The sequence below is a fragment of the Syngnathus acus genome, chromosome 1, assembly GCF_901709675.1.
Source record: "Syngnathus acus chromosome 1, fSynAcu1.2, whole genome shotgun sequence".
NCBI classification, from domain to species: domain Eukaryota; kingdom Metazoa; phylum Chordata; class Actinopteri; order Syngnathiformes; family Syngnathidae; genus Syngnathus; species Syngnathus acus.
The window spans coordinates 6,856,094-6,874,881 of NC_051087.1; the positions used below are offsets into that span (position 1 = coordinate 6,856,094).

Below are 18,788 nucleotides of genomic sequence, written 5' to 3' on the forward strand. Positions count from 1 at the left end.
CCTTGACACTAAAATAACAATTTAAGAAAGTGAATTAAAAAAAGAGAGAAATAAGGCTAGTATCTGTACGATACCTAGAATTAGTACTTATCTATTCATAGTTTCAGCAATTCAGAAATTGCAGACAGCCAGAAGGGAAAAACAAATGGAAGTAAAAGGTCATTCTCCCCGTCGGGGAATCGAACCCCGGTCTTCCGCGTGACAGGCGGAGATACTGTCCACTATACTAACGAGGAAGTCTGACAGCTCCCAGGCAAGATTTAATTATATAAATGTTCAAGGATTGGCTAATTCCTCAAATTGGATATAATGGCCCAAAAAGGATGCTTCATGAACCACTTGTCATATTCAAAACGGATCTGAGGTATAAATTCTTTGTTATTCTCCATTCATTTCAATATTATCATTATTTGTGGCCGTATTATAGAATGAAAATAGATCTTACTGTTATCTTCTTGGTTTCTTAAATAATGTGCAAGATTTGTGATTTTGTTGAATTATTTAGTTTGAAGAGGTGTGGTTTGGTTTTGGGTGTGTATTTTTCTAAATGGCCACAAGAGTGCAGTGTTGAACAAATACATGGTCAGAAAAGACAATTTGTTAGGCGTTGGAACGGTTTGAATTGGTCTAGAATTGTGGAAATGAGATGGAAACCCACCAAAATTTAAATCTCAGCTTTTATTTTGAAATAATAAAGCCAGAAAATTTCAGTTTGAATGAGCTGATCCGTTTAAAGATGTAGAGTTTGTGTTGATTTGAGTTTTCATTGCCTTGAAATAAGGCTGGTGTCAATCAAATATCTGGCAGTGGTACTTGTCGATCAGGAGCTTCAGCAATATGTAAATTGATAACTCTTGGAAGTGAAAAGAGAAAATTTGGAAAACAAGAAAAAGCAGAACTCCCCGTCGGGGAATCGAACCCCGGTCTTCCGCGTGACAGGCGGAGATACTGTCCACTATACTAACGAGGAAGTGGTGAAAGTCGCACATCCAATATTCTTCTTGTATACATACGGGTAATGCCAGGCACCCTGGAAGGGTCACCCATAGTAAAAGGGTCCTCGGTGAGGGGCCAGACAAAGCACAGTTTATAGATCCCTTATAGTGATGCATACAAATGGATCCTGTTATCCCGGGTACGGGTCACCGGGCCCCCCCTCTGGAGACAGGCCTGGAGTCGGGGCTCGAAGGCGAGCGTGTGGTGGCCGGTCCTTCACCCATGGGGCTCAGCCGGGCACGACCCAAAAAGGCAATGTGGGTCCCCCTTCCCATAGGCTCACCTGTGGGATGGGCCAAAGGGGTTGGATGCAAAGTGAGCTGGGTAGCAGCCAAAGACCTTGGTTTCCATTGTGGAAGCAGGGCCTGGGGACTCTGAGGTGGGCTCTCCCATCTCTGGGGTGGGTCGAAGTCACAGAGGTAGTTAAAAAGCCCCTTGGTGGCAAGGCCCGAGGGTGGATGAGATCTTCCCGGGATTCTTAAAGGCTCTGGGTGTTGTGGGGCTGTCCTGGCTGACAGGCCTCTACAATATCGCGTGGACATCAGGACAGTGCCTCTGGATTGGCGAACTGGGGTGGTGGTCCCCCTTTTTAAGAAGGGGGACCGGAGGGTGTGTCACAATTACACCACTGAGCCTCCCTGATAAGGTCTATTCAGGGGTGCTGGAGAGGAGGGTCCGTTGGGAGGTCAAATCTCAGGTTCAGGAGGAGAATTGTGGTTTTCGTCCTGGTCCTGGAACAGTGGACCAGCTCTATACCCTCGTCAGGATCCTTGAGGGTGCATGAAGGTTCGTTCAACCAATCCACATCTGTTTTGTGGACCTGCAGAAGGCGTTCGACCATGCTGGATGAAGTGGGTGAGGGAAGTCTGGGTGTCCCTCCTAAAGGTGTTGCCCCCACGAAGCGGTAGAAGATAGATGGATGAAGGTGTGATTTGTTTTGGGGTGAGTATATACTTTCCAAAGGGCCACCAGAGGGCAGGGTTGATCTTTCAAGATATGCTCAGCAAAACCAACCTGCTGGATTAATTTATGTGGATATGTTAAATGGCTGTTACATGTACCACCTTAGTTTTGTAGCGCTAGGTGAAACATACAACCGGGGCTTCTGTTTTGAAATTTTGTAGGGGGTGCCGCTGAAAACCATCATACTATTGAATATTTTTTTAATCACACAATTAACTCATGAAATATTGATTCTATTGCTAAGCAAAATGTGTTTGCAAACTTTTAAGAGTTTTTGTGCATGTTTAGACCCTCATATTTAGCGTTGTGGAACTCAGCGTTGCGACGGCAACAGTGTTTTCGCAAATAAACAAAATAATAACAAAACTGTCAAACATCAAATGTCTCCTCACAGGGAATTCCAACTAGAAAAATCCACTGAATGTGTTATCTGTAGCACAAATCTAACGCAATATCACTAGTGTTGTCACAATACACGTACAAGCACAGTACCAATCGACTGTGACCCATAACGTGTGTCATATTTGGCAGCTATGTGGGATTCCTTCTACGCAGACATAGCTACTCAAATGTTCAGAGTGGTAAAGAGGCCAGCGGGCAAATGTTGCTCTCCTTACATGACGTGACGGAATGCTATGTACGGTATGATCATCTGCATGAGCACATGTAGAAAATATGTAGACGGTATGATCATCTGCATGAGCACATGTAGAAAATATGTAGACTTAAGAGTGATCTCTGGCTGTATTGAACATCTGTTATTGAATGTAATATAGACTCACGAGACGTTAAAATAAAGTCAAATTCCTCTCTCTTTCAAGATGTCACTGAATGGTAATTGATGCCCTCATCTTTTATTTCATTGTGTCAACCTTGACTTTCAACCTATTTTTGTGTTAACTGAGTAAATGTTGAACTTATCTAGTCGGGAAATGTACATAACAGGAAAATGAAGCTTCATGAACCAGTTACATTTTTGAACCCTTTTGACTTTCTGCCGGAACTGCGAACCAAACTCTGACATCGGTGGTACAGGGACCGAACCGCCCTTATCAGTGGGTTCGGTACCCCGTACTCCCAAAGCCCCCAGCAACAGAACTCCCCGAGGGACACGATAGAACCCCTTTCCAGGTCCACAAAACACATGGACTGGTCGAGCCAACTCCCTCTCTCGAGTATTCTGCCGAGGGTATAGAGCTGGTCCATTGTTCCACGGCTAGGACAAAAACCACACTGCTCCTCCTGAATCAGAGATTCGACCTCCTGACGGACCCTCCTCTCCTCTACTTGGCTAGAAGTGCTTGCATTGTTGAAAATAGTGTAAATAATGTGGCTAAGCCTAAGATGCAGACGAGGACCAGAGTTTCTAATGACATGCACCCAGAAACGTACAATCACAATCAAGCGTGCACTTATATGTTTTGTACTCATTTATCAATGTGGGAACACTTCTGTGGTTGAATCTCAGACAAGTGTGGAGGAATGCATGCTGACTCAGGGTCAGCCTTATCTGGCCCTCCATAATCTCCCTGCCGTGTTTGGGTTCTCGGCACAAAATGCACATCTCCAAACATCCCAGCGCATGTGTTTCAGGATGACGTGAGGCTGGCAGCGCTTGTTGCTAATGAGATACATACAAGGAAATCTCCAAAACTGGAGGCCTTCTGGAGGCTGTGGCTCCTTGCCAGCTCCTCGTGGCCAAGTGAAGAGTGATCGAGGGAGCGAGAGCACCGGCACGTAAACCAAATGCATAGTTGTCCCAGTCAAGTCACCACTTGCTACAGCTGTCACACTTGGAATGAGCTTCAACGCATGGTCCAAAGTTAATACACTGTCAAAAGAACAACAACAGGCAGCACCTGACACCTAAGTTCACTGCGTCCACAGGATACACAATTTTCTCCTTTTGATGTACCCAAAAAAGAATATTGCACAACCAAGTTGTTGTGATCGTAACTTACCTCCACTGCAGTGGAAAATTCGAAGTAAAAAAAAGAAATCGTCAAGAGATACAATTAACTTCTACCTTATAGTTCTAGAAAGACAGGGTTTAAAAGTCAAACAAACCTCAACCTTAAAAACATCGTCTGCTTTGTTTTTAAGTTATGCCGATAGACCCAGAAATGGAACTTGGACGTGGAAAAGCGTCTTCCTAAACTATAATCACTCTGCAGTGTGTTTTCATTTTCATTGTATTACACCAGCAGTCACCAACATGGTGGCCAAGAACTACATGTAAAAAGCCCGTGGGCCGATAGATTGCAATATTGTGATGTCCTACGACTGTTGAAGAGATCATTCAAGAATTCGAGGACATACAGGAGGTGCACATTTATGAATGTGAACAAGTTCAACCGTGACGGCGGTCTGCGTTCTACCAGGTCTCATTACATGTGCCCCCTTCCAGGCCGCTGGCTTTGGAGCAGCTGTGCTACAATGAGCCCCTTTGTTTTGGGCAATATGAAAGTACTGTACAACATGTTATGTAAGATGCAATTGAGAGAACGGCATGTAGAAATGCAGCGGCCGGTACTGACCTCCCCTCAGCTCCTTGTTGGCACTATCGGTGCTTAACTGGCATAGTTGAATGTGGCGATAACAGTAATCCACTCCTGGATCAGAACAAGCAAACAAATTACCAACGACATTATGAGGAATTATTTGTGGCGTGGCCTCGCGATACGCCCGATATTAAATCAGAAAATCACCAGTGTTTATTTTAATACATTTAATAGTGCACTTTGATTAAACTGTACAGAAATAATATTAATAAAAAAGATAAAGCATTTTTTCCTCATTTCCGTAACAGAGTTTAACATTTACAATAGAATACAACGAAAGGATACAAAACAAACATATATCTGAGGTATAAATATATTTGTTTTAAATTAACGATCATAGTCATGTGTTGTTTGATAGAGACGGTTACATGAACGATATGGATGATGGCTTAGGTGAAGTATGCAGGAAGCTGTGTTAAAACAAGTGAACAACTACACAGTGAGAAACTTGTCTTCCATATTTTTTTGTAAAAGCGCATTAACATGCATCTTTACAGTAAAACCTGTAAAATCTCCTCCTTTATAAAAGGACCTTTTCTCTTACGGTTTTCATTTTTGTGTTGGACGTGTTGTGTTTTCATGCACTGTGACAGTCAATATTCTTAGGACTCAAAATACGTTAGTGGAAATACGTCATACTGTTAAATTTACTCTGTGGAAATGTCTAGAAAGATAAAGGGTGCTTTTTTTTTTTTTTATTTGGTCCACTTGTGTCAATTGGTCTTCAACACTCTTCACTCCTCGTAATGTTACGTTCAGGGAGGTGTCATGGTGCTTTCCTGCTGCTTTTGGTGAGCCAGCCACCACTTTGTTATCCTATCCTCTCCGATCCACAAATCATCTCAAACCGAGCCAGCACATTCACGTCTTTTCTCACCCATGCACTCATCAATCCTCACGACATCATAAATATTGTATGCGCTTCCTCCCACGTAACAGAAAAAACAAAGATGAATGTAAGACAAGAGAGACAGCATTAATATTAAGTGTGAAAAGAGTAGTTAGTGTATGTACACTGGAGTATGTTGACCTTAAGTATTGTTTGCTCTCGTTACACATGCAGTCAGTCACCTTTGCTTCTCAGAAGCAATATCACTCTTTGGATAAAGCCACACATCCCATCTCATCAATGTTCTTTCACCCACATAAATACTTAAATGGCAGGACCAGAGGGCATATTAAATGGTAACATCAATAATACGGTTTAAAAAAACATCAACAACAAAGTCCTTCAAATCCAGGAGCCAAGGTTTGTCCTGTGTTTGTAATGAGATGGAGGATGGCCTTCCTCTCTCCGGGAGTCTCATTTGTCTGTGGGCAACACGAAGGAGTCACGAATCCGTGCCGCCTCGGCAGCACACAAGTGTCCGTGCAGTTTGTTGTACCACTCTGGGAAGCGACCCCTGTGTAAGCAGACAGCAGAGCGTGTCAACTTGTGGCACTCAAGCGTCATTCAAAAAGCCCTTGTTCACACCGGAGCTTCATCCAGTTCGTTAGCCAAATCCCATTCCGAAGCTCTACTTTGATTTGCTCACGGAAGACTAGTCATGCCAGGCACTGTGAATCTGCACGGGTTGCAGTGGTCACGACATTTTGATCGATAAGTAAGTGGCGATGTCTAAGAATTCTGTTCATTGTTCAAGTCTTAAATAATTTGACGCAAAATGGAGTACAATTGTTAGCTGGAGCAACAAGATTGGGTAAGGAAAGTTGAGATATATAAGATTTTACCGAGTGATTTTCCTGTGGTGTAAGGTGCTTGGAAAATAATTGGGATTGACAATACGTATTTGCGATCGCAACGATGTGTCTTTGTGTAAATAAAAATAACAAGGAGAGTTTGCCATGACAATCAAAATATTTATTCCTCTTCCATCACTACTACTAGTTGGTATTTTCCATCAATCTGGATGCCCTGTGGCACAATGGTGCCTCTCTCTCTGAGGTATGTTTGGGTGCTGTTGGTTGGGGACTGTTGTGATATTTTTTATCCCCCCCTCGACATGTGTGGGGTCTCTCACTTGCTGTTTAAACAAGTTGACTTATGTCTCTGACAACTGCTCTGAGAGACCAGGGTGTCCACATACTGCCTCCACAAGGTTTGAATAAGTCTTATAAAAATTGTATTTCATGGGATTTCTGCTGTTCAGACTTCATAAAACCAAGCTGGCTATAATAAAAAAGGATTTAGGGATGTCAGTGTGAGTAAAGCCTGAGACTAATTTCAACGTCCAAGTAAAATAATAATAATAAAAAAAACACTGACCTGCAGTCAATTCTGGAAATGTGCGTGAGCCGAGACTTGTTGGCTCCGCAGGGCTCGATAAAATAGCGTGAGAGGAAAACGTTAGCGCGCACGCCCACCACGGGCGCTGCGCTGTGATCCACCGATGTAGACACCAGTGCACACGCCCCCTTTGGCAAGTCTGTTATCCATGTTCTAGTGTGTAAAAGAAAAATATTAGACCACAAGCATGACAGCTGAGAGAAGGTCAAGATTAAGAGATATTTACCTGAGCACCAGATGGTCCCTCATGGGGTGTGGGGCCATGGTATTCCGCACATACTGGTAGACCTCGGTCTTCTCGTCCAAGCTTTCTACCACGCGACTCTCGTACAGGTCTTCATCCCAGCGTGCCTGCTCCCTCACAATCCGGGTCAGAACCTCCTCCGGAGATGCAGGCACCTCCACGGTTGCCTTCCACAGCCTCAGTGGGAAGCCGTCGTGTACCTGGACAAAGAAACACCAAGCGCTCACTACCAAAGTGTGTTTGTGAAATGAAATGAAAAAGCGAAATGATTTGGTCTCTAAATATAAATAAACAGATGATTCTAATCAAGACTCAACTTTCCGCAAGATGTTGGAGTGCATCTGTGGGATTTTTTTTTTTTTTGGTCCACTCATCCAGTAAAACATTTTGTTGATGTTGGACCTGAGAGGGGGCCTGCTGGTTCCCAATCTTGGCTCTAGCCCATCCAAACGTGTTTGATGAGGTCAAAATTCACTAGCCATGCAAAGTGCCTGACTGTTGCCCCTTGATGAAGTCATTGATTAATCGGTGTATTGCTATAGTTTTGTTGTTCTCTGCTTTAGGGTCTTCCTAGTGATGTGTGTCATTGATTTATTGATTTATGAAGCGATGCGTTCAGGCACAACAATCTGCTTGTGCTCTGACTGCCCTCCAGCCAAGTCAGCTGCTTTTTCCTTCCATCAGATGATAAAGACGGCACGTTGAATCCTGAAGCCTTGTGACTTTAAGATAACCCCGCTTTGAGAGGCCTTACACACTAAACATGGGAAATGTTGCCTTTGGGGAGATTGGTGTGTGTGTGTGTGGTGAGCTGATGTCATATTGGGACAGGGTCCAGTGCTGGGGAGGGGAATGAGAAGCCAAGGGCCAGGCTAGTTTCACACGGACGCGTTTCTCAATACAGGAAACGCTAACTGCTGCTTTTCCACAAGATATTTAGAGAAAAAGGACAGCGAGGAAGGCAGGACAGGAAACAGAGACAGCGGAGAAGACACTTTGACAGCCTGTTTACGCTCAGGAGACATGCTGACTGACTGCCCATTCCTTTTTAAACGCTCGTTCATCAATAGTTTGCGAAGGTTGGACCCATCTCCACGAGGCACATACTTAGGATACGTGAGCAAAGTGTTTGAGGTGATGAATTACCTTGCGATAGGCCAGCTCAGCTTGTTCCGGAGTGGAGAAGCTGTCGTAACCTTTAAATTTGTCTTTGGCCTCCTTGAGGAGAGCGTCGAGAGCGTCGCGCAGGTAGGACCGGTATCCACCTGAGTCGCTACCCGATAGCTCCTCCAAGCGTCGTGGTAGAAGAGCCTGCTCGACATAAGAGTTCCTACAACGACTCATCTCCTCGGGGATCTGCAGGAGGACAGGGGGAGCTTTACTCGGAGTTGTTAAGTGAGCAAGGTTATGATACTTTGGTATTTTTATTCAGTTGGTTTTAACGGCTTCCATTGAAAATCAGCACAGATGTTTTGTTTTCATTCCCGAGAGCAGGATTTAAACCAGATTTGGTGCACACTCACTGACTTACGAGTGTAAAGCAACACTCATCACTAGGGAGCAGTCAGTACAATTATGACCTGGAAGATGGAGGTGTTATGAGGTTACATAACTAAACATATCACGTGCGATGGTTATCTACGAATCTTGCCGAAGGGCGACACATTTTTTAGGCCTTTGCTAATAGAGCTCGATACTTTTAAGGCCAATTTTACAAGGAGTAGGTTGATGTTCTTTTGCACTCACAAAGTCTGGTAGATTACAAATTACAGATGAGAGGCCAGGCCTTTCCAGACAACAGCACTTTACTTATGTCATGGGAAAAGGGATCAAGCACGGGGGAGGATAAGCATATGAAACAACATCATGTCCTCTTTCTGGTAATTTATCACTTTATTTTTGCTGTCTGCCATTTTTCAGAGTTATAACTGATGCTTAAAAAAGCATCAATTTCATAACAAAGGGTTTGCAGAAATACAAACAAATTATTGTCGATTAAAGACTCCTTTTATTGGCCTTGACCGGAGAGAGAAATTTAATTAAAGGCCAATTATTGGCTAGGTAACTCTGTTAGTGACTGAGGGATGCGACCATGACAGGAAGCTCTCCCATAATCTGATTAAGCGCTCAACCCTAATGACCCACAGCGTGTCGTCCCTTTGGCGAGCGCTGTTGCATGTCAGCGGGCAGTGACTGCGCCAGACTTTGGGATTGAAATTGGATTAGTAATTGTGTAGTAGGCTGATTATTTCTCGTTGATCCGCTCCAGCGCTCTCCTTGTGGACACTCTTACAAAGATATTTCAGCTTTTTTGCTGGACTGCACTGTAGTGGCAAATATTTATCTCGCGTTACCATAGCAGTGTTGAAGGGGAAGACAGCATGGACCGGATCAAATAGTTATGTAACCAAATGTCTGTTGTCGGGACAAACACCAGCATACCAGCGACTTGCTAATAATATTGCTGCTTTCGCAAGAGGCAACATGCTGTCAACAGATACACCCGAGGCGCCATTTTAGGCTAGAACCCCTATGCGGTGTTTCCCCGTACATTCGTGATTCAGTTACACCTATTCGCTTGAGGTGAAGTGAGAAGCTAATTATAGACCAAAGTAGTGCTGTGCCACCATTCTGAGGAATTTAAAGAAAATTATGAATCATTTGTTAGGATGGGTGACAATTACTTGGAAATCAAACACTACTTTTTGATGGGTCCGTTTCTCAAGTACTATAAATTGTAGATTAAAACTTACCCTGAAGAGTTTTCTGCACTCCATGATCATGTGCGCCAGGCCGTGGGTCGCGGCCAAGTTCTCATTCAGGTCTCTTTGGTCCGGCTTTCCCAGAGACTGTTTCCTGTTCATCACCCTGCAAGGGAGTGGAAAAAGACAGTCAAGAAGAGGAACACAGTGAGATTAGAAAACAGCATTCATCATTAGGACAGAGACCTATGGTGGAAAAAAGGCTGCTTACACTTGCTGAACAATCTTTCTTGATGGAATAATCTGTCTCTCTCAAACTGCACTCCCTCCATCTACTGTACAGTATCCTGCTCTTTTGTTTCTTTAGTATGACCCATTTCCTGTTTGTGCAAGGTATGGCAAACATCTTATGTAAGCTGCCACTAACTGTCAACGCCGACCATTGATTTAAATAAAATAACCGATGAACACATACGCAAACACATACAAACATACCTTGGTGAGGAGCTCTCCTTGCGCCTCAGTGTGTTGAGATGGAATACAGACGGCGCCAGGCAAACAGCCAAGTTAGTGGGGGTCATCTGGTTCTCCCCGACGCTGGCCGTCACGTCGCTCAGCAGGCACAGCAGGGTCCGCAGCGCCTCGCGATTCTCGTCGGGCAGCAGCAGCACGGCGGCCCGGGCGGCCTGGAGTCGAAGCTCTTTGGGCATGTCTGCATGGAAAGATGTCGCCAGTAACATCTGTCAGTTTTCATTATCTGCTTTGTGCATCTGGAAACACTTTGGGAGGACGGAACATGTTTAAGTGGGATATGACATGAGTGAGTAAGTGGGTTATGTAAGAGACTACGTGTGCGTGTGTGTGTACGTGCGTGCGTGAGTTATGTATGGCTTTATGTTTTCTCGCACCTTAAGCAAACATTTCACAACGTAACAAGGACCAATTCTGTGAAACCTCATCCCAAAGGTATTTCCTACACTCGCCTTGTTTGTTTGGTTATTAAATGATGAAAATTGTGCCCTGTAGGTCTGGAAAAAAAGACGAAAAGAAAGCAGGAGAAAAAAATGGGGCCGCTATAACTTATCTGAAGGGACTTGGTTTTTGGCTTCTAGACTACTGTTGAGGTTGTCTTGAGCAAGGCATCAATCCCACGCCCTAGGTGAAGGTTCAGCATTGTGTGTGCACTCCTTTCACTCATACTCCTTGCATGTGTGTGTGATGTGGTTGCTGGTGAGTGAAGGATGCAACACAAATAACAGCAAAATTCCCCCTCAGGGGATTACAGTGAGTATAATAAATCAAAATAACTCCATTCAAAACAGACGCGTGTATTCTTACACTGATAGATCTGAAGAAAGGTCTCGGAGAGTTTGCTGGTGAGCAGCGGCTCGGGTAAATCTCGGAAGTACTGTTTGAGCATGTCGGCGACATCATAGGCAGACTGGCCCTCGTAGGTAACGCCGGCCCCGTCAGCCCCGCCGGCTTCATTCATCTGACGAAGAGCCTGAATACGTGACTTCACTCCTGATTTTCTGAAAAGACCAACCTGGACAGAAATAGCAACAGTTATGTCATTCATCCATGTGGAAGGTTTTGAAGCCTAATCTCTGAATGAGTCACAATAGTGTGGATCAACTCTAATCGGGCAACCCTCCCAAAAAAATACAAAAAGTCTTTTGAGATGCTGTTCCTCTGTTGGATAATACAAATTCTTACAAATCCAACAAATCTCTAGTTTACTGCTAACATGGTTACGTCACACCAAGTTGTGTTGCCTATTAATAAAAGGTACGATTAAACAGCTAGCTGGAAAGGACATCAGCAAGACTTGGTGCAAAATGTACACACACAACAACAAAAAAGCACAAGGAGTCTTCAAAAACGCACCTGATCACCTTTTGTTTTGCCGTTAAACACTCATCCCATATTTTTGAAGGGACGCACAGTCCTAATCTGTTTTATTGTTTTGAGTTAAACAGTGAATGGTGATGTAACATCTACGGGCTGACTCTCTCTGGGCCCCTTTGCCTCAGCATGTGTGACAGAATGGAAAAACATAGACGCACTTGGAAACACACATAAAGTAGCTTTCATATTGAGAAAAAATAAAAAGATAAAATCGTCTTTGGGTTATGCAACTCTTCAAAAATAAATTGTTTGAAAAATCTGTCAAATAAGAGTGTTTAAGCTACCAGAGTACATTATTAAAAGAGTCTGTTGTGTGCTCGGTGTGTGTGACACGTTACCTGGTCTAAGCACTGGTTTCTCAAATAGCGCATTGCTTGTTGGATGCCTTGAGGGAGGGGCTGACCAGTGCGCTGGACGATGACTAGCAGCGGAACACCGAACACATTCCTTCCTTTGTAGTCTCGCACCTTCATTCGCTTCATAAACTTTGGAACAGCCCTGCAATAAAGAGATAGACACCCCAAAAAACAGCTCATCAATATTTACCATGGAAGTCAGAAGCCATTGAGGTACACTTAAAAATTCAACCCTTGAAGTGCACAAAATGACCATGAAACGCAATTTATTTTTATAAAACAAGGGCCCTCAAGTGGTGTCGAGACAACATGAGAAGGAAACTTGAGTATTACTCCAAAGTTAACATTCTTGTCATTAATTATCCATGTAATGTCTTATCCAATCAATACATTTTTCAAATTAATTCTGAGATTACAATGAATCTGCTCTGCAATCGATAAAATTGGTTTTTAGTCACATTTTTCTGGTTGCATGTTTACATTTACTACTGAGTGGAGACACTTGACCACACCTCTGGCATCTAAAGAGCGTGCGAGAATATTTTATGTGCAAGTGCGGAGGCATGACAAATCCTGTCTCCGGATTTACGAGAGGGGAGGCGGGAAAGACTGGGAGGTGTCGATTTTGGAGTCGTGGTGGGATGTACTATACTGTGACAAAAGGGGAGGATTCTCTCTTCACACAAATCGTACCCGTTTGTGTGTTTGTTGTGTGTCCATGGACTTTGGTTTTAGCGCTAGCCTCTGGTTTAGCACTAGCTCTGAAATGTATCACCACATTGATGACTGTGCATGTTTTTAGCAATGTTATCAGTGTTTAAGATAGCAATTTTTGAAACTTGATTGTAAACAAGCGCATCTTTGACAGTGGCGACGTTATGAAGCCTCGGACTTATTCTGAGAAGCACATTTTAGGAGTACATCGCAAAAGGAGCAAATTATGACCCTGACTTGGAATTCTGAATATGTAGAGGGCTCCAGCTGCCAACAAGTGGCCTCTGTCTTTGAGCAAAGCCCAGAAATTCTATTCCTGTCCTCAAAAATGACCTCAAGATGGAAAAAATGGACTCAGAAAAACACATAAATTATGACTCCATTTTCTTCACAGAACTTTTATGTATACCCTTCTTATTCAGACAACAATGTATCGTACTTTAATTTACAAATCGAGTCAAAATAGATGATTTTTGTCCATTTGTCTTAACTTTAATTTTTTGGTCTTATAAATATCTCAAGCCTGTGGATTTCCCCCTGTAATTTTGGTGTAAGTCACATGAGTATATTTATAAAAAAAAAAAGAAACTACATGCAGATGGCTAAGGGAAATGGAGGATATAGTTAAAGGAATTGGACAACTGTGAGTGGAATGAAGGTGATTGAGATGGAAAGGTGGACGATAATTGTTCAGGCCAGAAATTTCCAGCCTCCAGCTCTTGTAACACCATGCGTGTGAACAACAATGATTGCCCCTTCGAGTAAAAGACAATGTAAGCCCCTTCCCAGCAATTACAGGTCTGGGAAAAGAATGTGAAACCCAAGCTCTGACGAAAGCCGTCGCCACACTATACAATGACCTGCAGTTGGCGGAAACTGAGACGGGCTTGGGAGACGTAAGCATTGATTGAGACCCAGGCTGCAATTTTCATTACGTGCCTGTCTTCACACTTCAATAAACTGTAATCTTCACTCTGTGTGTTGTCATCCAATCGACTCACCAGCTGAAGCCATGTTTGTTTGTTGGGGTGTGCCTCTCAAGCAGGGCGGTGAGCTGTAGCAGCGAGAGCTTCTGAAGAAGATTCATCTGCAGTACAGACTGGCAGCTAATCTGGAGCTGGGCGGAGGCCAAACTGGGCCGATGGGAGTTATGGAAGCTCACCCAGCGGAGTTTTTGTGGCCTGGAGCACAGGGGGGGAAAAAGAGGGAAATGGCAGATGTTAAGAAGAAAGTTGGCTGCGGAAAAAAAACTGTTCTGCTTTTTTTCTGTCTTGTTTGCATACAAACTAAGAGCATAATTCACAGTCACACATAAATACTTTGTACAAACACCTCTTGCAGTATTATCAGGCAAGTGACAGTCTTAAGGATTACAGGGATTTGTGTACACATCAATCAAGAGATTGTCGAGAAACCCCAGTCTCCAAATGCAAGGCTGTCGGTCGGCGGATTCCTAGAAAAGCAGCAACAGTCCCTATGGAGACCAAGCAGCATTCCAGAGAATTACATAAGGAGAGCAGTCGGAAGCGTGTCCCCTGTTCATCCTTTGCTGTCTCCTGCCATAGAGTACTCTTTGTGTTGGTATAGACTTGGTCTTTCTATTGGACCCTGACTTTTTTCTTCTCCGTATAATTAAACAATGCTTGTCAGCGGATTTACAGAATCAAAGGTCTGTAAAGAATCAAAAGCTACACATTTTTCCTCTTCTAAATTTTTTTACTAAAACATGAGTAGTTTGTACAAACTGTATATTAAACATGAATGGAAAGATACAGGTTGTCCGGGTTGTTGACTAACCTGCTGGTTCTTGTTAGTGATGCCCCAACCCCAGAGTCCCTCCTCTCCCTCATCCCTTCCTCGCCCTCCCCTAGCGGGTTTCCTGTGCTGTCTTGGTCACTTCCATTCTCAGCCTCTTCAAGATGGTTTTGCAGAGGGGAGGACGGGCATGGCGAGGCAGAGTCCAACGCTGAATCCGAGTCTCCTTCCTCCTCTTCTTCATCCTCATCGTCCTCCTCACCGGCCACCACAGCCTCGGACCAGGCGTTCACAAAGCGCTGCAGGCCGCTCACATGTTGGAGAACTTCCTCCAGTTTTTGTACGTCCCCTTCCGGAGCCTCCTCTCGCTCTGAGTATGGGACGTTGTCGTAAAAACTGAGGCGGCTATCCACTGAGCCGGACGAGACTCGACGCAGGCGTCTACTTTGCCGTCCCCTCAGGATCACAGCGTTTCCATTATCATTACCGTTGTTATTGGGTGAACTCCCATCTTGCAAAGCTTTGGGGAAAGTGCCTGGCTTGTGACCTTCTGGTAAATAGAAAAAGATCCTGCCTTCATCTCCTTCTTCTGCTTGGCTGCCATTCTCCTGAGCTCTGTGGTTGTTTCTTCGGTTCTGCTCGTCAATGCTCATATCAACATTTGCTTGGCACGGGATAGGCGGGGCCGATTTGGGCGTTGGTGTAGGCTGCCGATCGGATGCTTTCTGGGGAATGCTGAAGGGATCAAATCCCTCCAAGTACATCCCCCCTCTCTTACCGGAGCCTGCTGCAATGCTGTGGCTACGAGCGCGGGTCACCGGGCTTGGTGTGCTCACTGCACTGCCGCTGCTGGCTTCTGATTGGCTGCTCCCAGTACTTCCAGTGCTACCGTTGCTAGTTTGAGTCGAGTAAGATACAGAACGATTCCTGTTGAGTGTCATAGTCTGAGTTGGATGGTGATTAAGGTTCTGGTTCAGGTTGAGACTCGGGATGTCCACACAGTTCAGTTTCCGCAACTTGTCATCATCAAGACCCTCTTTGATGACAGGACCGCTGATTTCTATCTTCCCACCACTGATGCTCCCTTTCTTCTTTCTCTTGGAGGTGGTGCCGCTGCGGAGACGAAGACTCTCCATCCTCTTGAGGAAGCTTTTGGCTCGTGACCGTGTGCTTTTACCACTGCTGCCGCCACGGTCCAGACTTCCTCCAAGTTCTCCCATTTTCAGATCAAAGGTGAACTGTCCGAGCTCCAAGGGTGATGGTGGTAGCCCATCAGACAGAGAGTCCTCATTAGCACACACTGACCCGCCCGTGCCTGATGACGAACACATGCTCGCAACAGAGCTCGTGCGCGTGGCTCCAACGGGAATGGCTTCATTTGGCAAACTCTTCTCCTCTGTTCTTCCGCCGCTACCACTGCTATGGATGGAGCCCACTTCAGGCTGTTCACTGAGATCAGTCAGCACACTCTCGGAACTGTTTCCCTCGCACAGGGCCATCTTGGTCTTTTTGGATACTTGGTCCTTTACTGAAGGTGGTTGCGCGCCATCTGTGCACAATGAGGAGAAAACATCCAGTTCCTCCATCCTGGACCATCGCTTGCTGTCTCTCTGAAAGGTCCAGCGGCCACTGATGGCACAAGGCTCATCCTCATCGGAGTCTTCACTCTGGATCAGAGACAGCAAGAGAGTAAATTAGCTCCCTCTTCCAGACGCTCAACCATACTTTCAAGCCGTATGTGTTTGAAGTCATTACATGAAGTCATACATCTATCTCATGCATAACTTAAAGCAGTTTCATTCATGTCGACCAGAAAACATGTTTTACAGCTTCCTGACTTCACAGAAGATATTTGCGCACCAGAGAATAAAGGAGCCACATTTACCACACATGCATCTTCCTTAAATGCACACCTCCCCCAGCTTGGTTAATCTATCTCGGTCCCTTAAGGGATTTCAGCAAATTCCGTTATGGCCTCTATATATCACAATACAACCAGACAGACAGGTCACGCCCTCTAGTCTTTATCAAATCGGTATTTTAGCTGCGCCAGACTTACTCATCAATACCGTGTTTGTCATTCTACATTTAGAGTCTGTTCTCCCAGATTCCACTGTTGACCTCACTTCACCACCCTGTGGACACTAAATAAGACAATAACTCAGTAGACCTTTAACCTATGATAACCACAACCTCTTTTATGCTTGGAAATTAGCAGTTAATAACCCAAATGCAAAGATCCACTCTTCAAAAAACATTCTGTAGCTCAATTTAATTAATTGCTAAAAGGACTTTGCTCAGTGTAAAAGACATTTTAATCAGACTTTTATTGATGATTTATGAAGATAATGGAGGGGAGGGTGTTAGGGGATGTTTTAACACATTCCACAGTGGCTTGTTTCTGATGTTATTATGCTGGTTGGAATGTGAGATAACAATAGACAGCAGCTGATAGGCCAAATACGCCTTCAAACATTTGTCAACATTCTGCAGATATCTTATCATCAGTCCATCAAATCATTCTCCGCAACGCTGGATATTGCAAACATCACTGTGCGGAATGAAAACTATTATTACTGACAGATTGGACAAGAACTGAAGGGGGAAGCCGTGGTCAAGTGGCTAAAATCATCACCTGCCACCGTGGGGGCCCTGGTTGAGGACCATCCCCCTCTGGACTGACAGTCACAGTGTCCTTGAGCAAGATACTGATAATTCAAACTAGTCCGTGGGTGCTTAATATGCATCTACTACTGTGATGGACCACATGTGTGTGCTCATGAGATATGAAGATGGTTCTATTGTATTCTATTACCACAACACAGCCGGTTAGACAAGAATTTAAGAGCACCATCAGGGAGTCAATGCATTCCTATGTTGTCTAAGGGGTTGCTTGTCATCCCACTTGGAAGCCAAATGACCTCTTTGACTGGCCAACTCCGAAATGAAAGGTGACACACAGAGGGTCATCCCAATGAATAGCACCAAACACGGGACAAGGGTGTTACTGTGTAGCACTTAAGACCATTAGGGAATTAAGGTTAATTTGCTTGAAAGACAGCAATTCTTGTTTCAAAGTGGCCATCAGGTTCTACATGACTTGAAACACACACAGAGAAACTGGTTATATTCCTTGAAGTGAACAGTTTTTCCTTTGAAAGCAAAGCCAGCCACATCATGATATATATGAAAGTTTGGTTGTCGAGGTGATGAAATGCAAATGTGGTTTCAGAGAATGAGTGATGTACTTTAAACCCACCCTTTTTCTTTGCGGTGATATCTCCAGTCTCATTAGAGCACACTTGTTGAGAGTTTTAAGCCTCCTGCAACGAAAGACAAACGTGCAATCGATTATATTTCATATTGATTCCGCAACCTTCAGGATAGACGAAAAGCGGGAATATAAGAAAAAGACATTGATCTGCTCCCAGGCTGCCTAATGAACTGCTGAAGGATAATCCCCACATGAGTGGGAAGCCAAAGAGAGGGAGACAGCAAAAGGGGGAGAATGTAATCTGCTGAAGTGGCTACGAAATCTTGGGGAGGGGACAGAAAGCTTATCCCCCAGCCACCTGGTGAAGGGGAGCGAGAGTGGCGGGGACCCTCTGGAGAGCTTTTAGAGGAGATCACGTAACAATGGTGAGATGAAGGGATGGAAACTGAGGAATAGTTTAGCAGGAGGAGGTGGGTGGCAGCAATTGAGGGAGGAGACATTGATATGATAGCTTCCAGATGTATGAAGGGACACCTGCTGTGCTTTATTACTCAAAACTGGAATTTGATGAACAAAGCTTCATTAAAAGGCCATTAACCTCTTTCACTCTCTCCTTCTATGCTATTTATTACCGCAATAACGTAATACCGTATTTTTCGCACTATAAGGCGTACCTAAAAACCGCCGATTTTCTCAAAAGCCGACAATGCACCTTATAATCAGGTGCGCCTTATATATGGACCAATATTGAGCCACTACAGCAGGCGTGTCCAAAGTCCGGCCCGTGGGCCAAATGTATACATCTTATATATGGACAAAGTTTTAAAATGGGCCATTCATTGAAGGTGCGCCTTATAATCCGGTGCGCCTTAAAGTGCGGAAAATACAGTATAACTATATGTGACCATTGTTACTTTAATGCACACTAAACAGGCTTTCTTAAACAAAGAATTGAAAAAAGAGTCACAAGGGAACGGTAGACGAGAGTAATGTGCTTATCATGTCATTCTTTCATCCCAACAGTAACAGTAATTTTCTTTTGACGTCATACCGTGGGTAGCGCCAAAAGATAAGTACAGAAAACAGGC

At 44.2% G+C, this 18,788-nt stretch overlaps 1 protein-coding gene and 2 non-coding genes across 5 annotated transcripts in view; all 3 read right to left on the minus strand.

Moving 5' to 3' along the window:
• Positions 1–164: 164 nt before the first annotated feature.
• trnad-guc lies at positions 165–236 on the minus strand. The gene has a single exon. It is a non-coding gene; the product is annotated as a tRNA-Asp (tRNA).
• Positions 237–898: 662 nt separating this feature from the next.
• Positions 899–970, minus strand: trnad-guc. Its single transcript has one exon. It is a non-coding gene; the product is annotated as a tRNA-Asp (tRNA).
• A 3,702-nt stretch (positions 971–4,672) lies between these two features.
• Positions 4,673–18,788, minus strand: part of dlc1 (DLC1 Rho GTPase activating protein) — a 60,879-nt gene continuing 46,763 nt past the window's right edge. For all 3 annotated transcript variants that reach the window (XM_037247741.1, XM_037247749.1, XM_037247759.1), the window contains 11 exons: positions 17,746–17,809; positions 14,529–16,153; positions 13,733–13,912; positions 12,000–12,159; positions 11,092–11,299; positions 10,249–10,465; positions 9,805–9,919; positions 8,198–8,407; positions 7,034–7,251; positions 6,787–6,960; positions 4,673–5,923 (listed from right to left, as the gene is read on the minus strand). In XM_037247741.1, the coding sequence (XP_037103636.1) occupies positions 5,824–5,923; positions 6,787–6,960; positions 7,034–7,251; positions 8,198–8,407; positions 9,805–9,919; positions 10,249–10,465; positions 11,092–11,299; positions 12,000–12,159; positions 13,733–13,912; positions 14,529–16,153; positions 17,746–17,809 (3,271 nt within the window). In that variant the 3' untranslated portion in view covers positions 4,673–5,823. The remainder of the gene's footprint in view (positions 5,924–6,786; positions 6,961–7,033; positions 7,252–8,197; positions 8,408–9,804; positions 9,920–10,248; positions 10,466–11,091; positions 11,300–11,999; positions 12,160–13,732; positions 13,913–14,528; positions 16,154–17,745; positions 17,810–18,788) is intronic.